At 35.9% G+C, this 7,795-nt stretch overlaps 1 protein-coding gene across 1 annotated transcript in view; it reads left to right on the forward strand.

Moving 5' to 3' along the window:
* The window catches only part of CNOT6L (CCR4-NOT transcription complex, subunit 6-like), an 80,424-nt gene extending 75,549 nt beyond the window's left edge, over window positions 1-4,875 (forward strand). The window contains exon 11 of the mRNA XM_006872900.1: window positions 4,663-4,875. Within this exon, the coding sequence (XP_006872962.1) occupies window positions 4,663-4,875 (213 nt within the window). The remainder of the gene's footprint in view (window positions 1-4,662) is intronic.
* Window positions 4,876-7,795: the final 2,920 nt, after the last annotated feature.

The following is a 7,795-nucleotide window of genomic DNA, read 5'->3' on the forward strand; positions in this document are numbered from 1 at the left end:
GCTTCCCTTTTCATTCTTCTTCCTTAGAAGTTTCAAGATACCACTGTTGGTCGTTTTGATGTAACTTAGGATTTAATTTTTGGCCTATTTCCTCTTTTGTCTGCTTGTCCCGCTCTACAATCTCCATTCAGTCCTTTTTTTCTAGTTGAAACAGTTCAGAGTCGGCTGTGGCCATTTGGTTTTAATTGGAAACTGTCTCTTTAAATTTTGAGGAGATTTGTGTGCATGCGTAGTAGAACCCTCCTAGCGTGGGGCTGGGGTGCCCACTAGTTCAGGCACCCCTATAGTCACCAGAATGGAGGTGCTCAGACAGCAAGGGACCAATGAACAGATTCCAAAAGAAAAGAATGTCCACACCTTTATCTCAGCGGTTCTGCCAGGCATCTGGGACCGCCCCGATCCTTTCCCCATGTGTTCTCACCCAAGATGGCAGCTCCTGGAGCAGCCGAGCGTCCTGGACTAGAAAGCAATAGATTTCTTGCTTGTGCCACAAATTCCCCCAGCTGTGAGCCTTCCAACCTCCTAAGTATTCCTTTATATGTGGTTCAGAGTTCTGGGACCATCTCCTGAACCTGCTTGGTCGGGTATTCTGTGTTGTTGTTGGCGGAGCTCTCTGCTATAAATCCACCCCATCCGCCATCTTGTTTGTTCCTCCTAAATATGTTTTTTTTATTCTACATTTTACTTCCACTATGTTTGGAGTCCTGGTGTGCTGCTGTAGGCTAATGTGTCAGACTGCAAAGTTGTTTGAACTGCAGGGTCTATGATTCAAGATCACCAGCTGCTCCTTGGAAACCCTATACAGGATCGCTATGGGTCAGAATCTTCTCGACGGCACTTAACAACAACAACATGTCTGGGATAGTGTGTTGTGATCTCAGTCAGAGCTGTTGTGTAGTCACAGCAGGACACTGTCTAGTTCTAGTTTTAGGTTTATATATGCTGTGGTTCATGTTGTTCATTAGTCCTTTGGACAAATTGTTGCCTTGAATCTTTGGTTTGCTTCAATCTTCTTTGCTACACATGGGAAGAGACCAATAGTTGTATCTTAGTTAGCTGTTTGCAGGTTTTTAAGACACCAGATGCTGCTCACCAAAGCAGAATACAGAACGTTGCTTTTACAAAGCATGGTGTGGCTAGTTCACTTAGATGTTTTCTAAGCTTTTCTGATTTTAAACCATGCACGATCTCATTCTGTCCAAGAACTATCATTGCTCAATGTGCAAGTTCTGCATGAGGAGGTGTGGTATATGATCAAGAACTGATGACACTGAAGGAAGAATTCCAAACTGCACTGATTGCACTGATTAAAAAAAAAACCACAAGGCTCCAAGAATTGACACAATACCAATTGACATGATTCAATAAATGGTTGCAATATTGGAAGCCCTCACTCATCTATGCCAAGAAATTTGCAAGACAGTAAACTAGACAGTCAACTGGAAGAGATCCATATTCATGTCCATATTAAGTGTTCTATATTTCCATTCTTCTCAATTTTATCCATTAGTTGTTACAATCCACACAGTCAAAAGCCTTTGCATAGGTCATGCCTCTTTCTGGTATTATCTGCTTTCAGCTCCAATTCATCCGATATATTAGTAATATCGCTTGTTCCATGTCTTTTTTCTGAATCTGGCTTGAATTTCTGACAGTTCACTATCCAAGTATTATAATTTTTTTGAGTTATATTCAACATAATTTTACTTACATGTGATGCTAATGATACTGTTCAATAATTCTGGTGGATCACCTATTTTTGCAATGGGCATGAGTAGGGATCTCTTCCAGTTGGTTGTTCAGGTTGTTGTCTTCCAAATTTCTTAGCGTAGATGTGTGAGGGCTTCCATTGTTGCATCCATTTATTGAAACATGTCAGTTGGTATTCTGCTAATTCTTAGAACCTTGGGGTTTTTTTTTTTCTCTTCACCAGTGCCTTCAGTGCAACTTGGACTTATTCCTTCAGTGTCATCGGTTCTTGATCATATGTTACCTCCTGAAATAGTTGAATGTCAACTAATTCTTTTTGGTTCAGTGGCTAATCATTGGATTCCTTTCATCATCTTTTGATACTTCCTGCATTGTTCAATATTTTGCTCATAGAATCTTTTTGTATTGCAAGTCAGGGCTTGATTTTTTTTTCTTCAGTTCTTTCAGCTTGAGAAATGCCAAGCATGTTCTTCTCTTTTGGCTTTCTAATTATAGGTCTTTTCACATGTTTTTATAGGACTTCACTTTGTCTTCTTGAGCTGTCCTTTGAAATCTTTTATGTCATCATGTCTTTCTTGTACTGCAGCTACTGTGTGTTCAAGAGCAAGTTTCAGAGTCTCTTCTGACAACCATTTTGACTTTTCTTTCTTTCCAGTCTTTTTAATGACTTTTTTTGCTTTTATCATATGTTCCTTGATGTCATCCCACAACTCATCTGATCAGATATAAATGTCATGATGCACCATTAAACACAGCTTCAAGCATAATCTGACATTATGTTAGTGGGATCTTTTTTATTTGTGCTTACTTGGCTTAGCAGTTGTTTGCTACTTTCTTGGTCATAGAATAAGATAGAAATGTACAAAATTGGTATTTGGAACTCAAATTCATGTAATCTAGAACTGATTTAGAGTGAACTAAAGGGTAAGGAGTTGGGAGAATTCTCCTTTCCCTTCTGTTACTTGCAGACCAGGTAAGCGAATAAACAGATTAATTCAAACTCTGTTGCTTTTCTCCACATGTAAGGGTGTGCCTGAATCATTTAACAAAAGAGGAAGGAGAGTTTTCTCATATATCAAGAATTTATCCTTTCTCTGTTACATTATTAGAGTTGTATTCAATAAATTTCTCACATTATATTAGCTTAAGACTAGCTAAGCAAACTATTTTCACTGTATTTACTTTTTTCTCAAATATAGTTCTATAGACCTATAATATGGTTTTTAGTACTAAAAAGATTTTCTATTTCCGTATTGTTAAAAATGAGATAGTTTGAATCAAAATGGTTAAGAATCACTAGTCCACAGCCTCTTTAGTGAACATGATCAAAATTAGAGACCCTCCCCACCTATGTATATATGCAAATATTTGAAAAGTTCACAGATGTAACCTTGCTAATACAGGATTTGACAGAAGGTCTTACTGTAGTTGCAAGTAGTGCCATTAAGTATATTTTGGTTTTGGAGTGTTTAGCATTTTTCTTGGGACCTGTGTTAACAAAACATTTTATAACCCCAGTAGCTGATTTGCATGATACCATTCTAATAAAGTGAAAAGATGTAGTAGGTTTTATTCAATATAATTAGCTGAGAATATTTAATTTGTGTTGTGTTGAAGCAAAGCATAGTCTCTTAAGAGTGAGTAAAACCATCTGACCCCTATTAACTCTTCTTAAAGTGTTACAACAAAAGTAGCCACTAGCTTAAATGAAAGGGCACGAGCTTTTGACTTTCATTTCTTGAACATGGAAGTATTGGGTAGAACTGACTTGATGGCACTTAACAACAGACAGGTGTGGACATATTACTCCATACTGGGGCTCAACTCTCTTGATTTGGGTAGGAACTACATAAGAAGGAATTTTTCTTTTCTTTCATGCATACACGGTCTGAGACAATACACATAAAAGCACACTGGTTTGAGGAGTTGCTGGTTACACACATCAAATCTTCTATCCCTGAGAAATACTTCTGATGTATAAGGGTGTATGATTTATTTATTTATTTATTTTTTGTTACGGTACCCTATGCAGCACAAAAATCCAGAATTTGTAGTACACCAGGATATGTGAAAATGAATATTCTAAACTCTGAAGAGCAGACATTAGAATACTTTTGTATATATAGTGCTTTATATGCATATTAAGTCCTGCTGTGGTGCTATAGAAGAAGCATTGGACCACAATGTCAGTTTAAACTATAAGTCTGGTGGTTTGAATCTACCAGCCACTCCTCGGAAACCCTATGTAAGGTCCCTATGAGTCGGAACTGACTCTATGGCACTTATAACAATAAAATCTGGGCAAGTTGAACCTAAGATTAGCAAATCTGAAGATGTGCTTTACTGTGACTTCAATCAGATGTGTTATTAGATAAAGAAGTATGTAATACACTTTTTCATTAACTTTGTAAATGTTTATATAAGTATCCTTATTTTTGTGTATGGTAACTGAGTTAGTAAATTTTTCATTAAGTTACATTGATAGAGTTCACTAAAACAAGTAGGTCAATTCTAAAGATGTTTAGACACATTTTGGTATTTTTAGCTTCTTTGTGTATCACACAAAAATGCAATGCTTTCAGTGCTATCTTTCCCTATTGTTGTTGTTATGTGCCAGCAAGTCAGTTCTGATTCATAGCGACTCTGTAGGGTTTACAAGGAGCAGCTGGTAGATTTGAACCACTAACCTTGTGGTTAGCAGTCCAGTGCTGATCCTACAGTACCACACCAGGACTCCATGTTTTCCTATACAGCGCCTTTTATATCATGTAATAACCATTGAAGACTTTAGTCATATTTGATCCAGTGTTAAGATAACAGGTATTAGAAGCACAGAGTACTCATTTATTTGAATTTTTTTAAGTTATTAAATTTTGTTAAAGTATTTTGAATTTTTCTTTATTCTAAGCATACATGTTTTCTTTCTTTCCAAACCCCCAATCTCTTTTCCAGGGTGTGATTGACTACATTTTCTATTCCAAGACTCATATGAACGTGCTTGGTGTCCTGGGGCCTTTAGATCCTCAATGGCTGGTTGAGAACAACATCACTGGGTGTCCACACCCGCACATCCCTTCAGACCACTTCTCACTGTTAACACAACTTGAACTCCACCCTCCACTCCTGCCTCTTGTCAATGGTGTTCATTTGCCTAATCGGAGGTAGTGGAGTCCTGCCCCGCAGAGACGGGGATCTGTTGCTATGGACCTGTACAGTTGTAAATCAGAGTATGTAGGAGTGAAGTATGGCCATCCTTACGCTGCTTCTTCAGGTTCCTTTCATTATATGTTTTGCTATAAGATTTTGTACATTTTTGTGCATATTGGTATCATTTGGCACTAGGGTTGGAACCAAAGTATTGCTCTTTTTCCAAATGTTTAACATGTTTTTAAATTGGACCTTTTTCATATTATGAGTCCATATTCATAATTAATTAAAAAAAAAAACACACACAAAACCATTTAGAGGCCCAACAATAGTGTATTTGTTTTTCCCAAACAAATACTTTCTTTTGAATGGGTTCACATGAGCCAACCATTTTTGTAAAAGGCAATGTTTTGAAACTATAAATACAGTTCTAAACTGAATGATGTCATGCCTTTCAAAGAAATCGCTCTTGAGTTTCTGTTTTCCCCAACTTATTTGCACATTAACAAAGCACTTAAATTTGTTTGAGCTATATATAAACATGATATAGCCTCTAACCATAATAAGAAACAGTGAGAAATCAAAGATGGTTAAGTAATATGTTTTCAAAATCAAGCATTTAACAGCACATGACAGTTTGTTGGGCAAAAACACTTTTTTAAGGGGTTTTGTGAGGTTTTTTGGTTCCCCTTTGGTTGTGACTTTATTAGAAGTATTAGTTCTAAGCCAGTTTATTTTGGGGGAAATAGCAGATAATTTATACTGCCACATATCTTGGAAATAGAATTTGGTATGCTTAAGATGATCAAAAAATTAGTGTCCAGTGTTTTTTTTATTGATTCCTAGTCACCTTTCTTTTTTGTCTAGTTCTGGAAAAAGAGATATTATATATGATCTGTATCATTTCTGCTGTTATAGTGAAATATTAAATAAATACTCTGAATAAGAAGACCCTGATCAAAGTTTTAGAAGGGGAAAGCCATACAATATTTTATGTGTTTCCCAAATAGGCTAAGTGATTGTTGGTTTTGGTTTTTTAAGGTGACAGTGAAAAGGCCTGGGGAGAAAGAACAGGGAGTAGTTAAAAGCCTTGGATAATTTTTCCTGACTCTACCTGCCAAATGGCCATCATATGCTTTTAATATTGTTTCCATTGTCTGTCAGGGGTGAATTACGAAGCTACTGGTTTGTTCCCACTGTTGATGCTGTAGATGTATTGGAATCCTTTTTTCTTTTGTTTTGTTTTTGCCCAGAAGGGGCCATTTGAAAATCTGTGACTTCAAGAGGCAGTGAATGAATATCATTTTCTGGGGGAAAAATTGGTTGGCTGCTTGATGTTAGTTACGGCACAGTAACAGGAAAAGGTTGTGTCTGTGTTTTTAAGTTTTTCTTTATTCTGCTTTTTTGCTGCTATAAGAGTTTCTGAAATTTATATTTTAAACTTTTCATGCACTTTAATGTTTCTAGTCTCAAAATGTGATATTTTTAATAAACAAGAAGTTTTTCATTATGTGAATGAAATTTTAAAAGAAAATAGCCTATATTTGTCTCACTAATATATAAAGTACAGGTCAAACTTAAATTATTTAATTAGTTTTAAGTAGTTACAATTTGTCTCCTTTTTCAAACCTGACATCTTAAGCTGTTTTATTAGACTTAAATGATGCATTACCTTTGGTCATTTTATAACTAATTTCTTCCATAGTAAATTAATCAGGCTATATAATATTTCCCCAAAGGATAATTTTAGTGGGACTAGGGTTGTGGGATGATGTAATACCTTATATGGGATTACATCAGAATGATAAAGAAGTTTAGAGCCTAAGTGAACTCCCTTTTTAAAAGTGCCTAGTGGTAGAGGCGTTATTTGTCATCTATTATAATTGGAATGCCATTGTAGTTGATAAAGTTTGATGTAAATAAAATATTCTTTTTAAAATGTTATAGTAACAAAATAAGCAAAAGAAACAACCCTAAGATGACAGATTTTCCTCAGTGTGCAGGTATCCCTTCTTATATACCTCAAGCATTCAACATCTAGCCATCGAATTGATTTTCTGAAGCATAGTACTGGAAAGTAGAATAGCATGAAAAACTTAATTTTGTGGACATTACCTTTTTTTGTAATCAGCTACTGTATGTTCTTATTTTTAATTCTTTCATTTTGGGTGGGTTTTCTGCTCTGGAGGTATATGCACTAACAAAACATTTTCCTCCTTTCATATACGCTTGTTTATTAGCAATGTGAGCAATATTTCCTACCATACTTCACTCCCAATATTTTTTGAGATGTTTGTATAAAATGGAATTTAAAGTTCACTTATGATTGTATATGAACCACAGAGGAGCCCATTTATTAATAAAAACTTTTTTAATAGTTAAATGTAGAGGGGAAAAAATAAAAAAAAAATTGGGAAACGTTGTAAACAGCTTAAGTTTATTTTGTGTATGATGGGGGGGCACTCTGTTGCAGAAGGTGTGTAATTGGGTTCTCTCTGCTTCCAAATGCACTCTTTCAAACCATTATCCTGTGTATTTTTAATGTGGTTTTAGTCAATGTTGGTGGTAGCTTTGTTGACATAGGTCATTTTACTATTGTTTTGGGTAGCGCACACTTGGGGCATGGTAGCCCAGATTGCCTGTGCACGGTTTCTTGTTAGCCCACTGCCCAAATTTCATACCCATCACCCTTTGTTTGCTTTGTAAAAGGAGTGGTATCTGTTTTGAGCTGCCAATTCAGATGATCAGAAATGCTGCTCTCCTCAGTATTGTCTTGTTAAATGCATGCCATTTGGAACTTTGGCAGTGAGAAGCCAAAAGGAAGAGGTGAATGACATATGGTATATAATAAGTAAAAGTAAAATATATGCTCATAATATTTTTTAGTTCTCAGAATAAGTTAATAAGCTTTATGCCCTGGGGCTGCTACATATTTTAT

This window comes from Chrysochloris asiatica, unplaced genomic scaffold (genome assembly GCF_000296735.1).
Source record: "Chrysochloris asiatica unplaced genomic scaffold, ChrAsi1.0 scaffold00214, whole genome shotgun sequence".
Classification (NCBI taxonomy): domain Eukaryota; kingdom Metazoa; phylum Chordata; class Mammalia; order Afrosoricida; family Chrysochloridae; genus Chrysochloris; species Chrysochloris asiatica.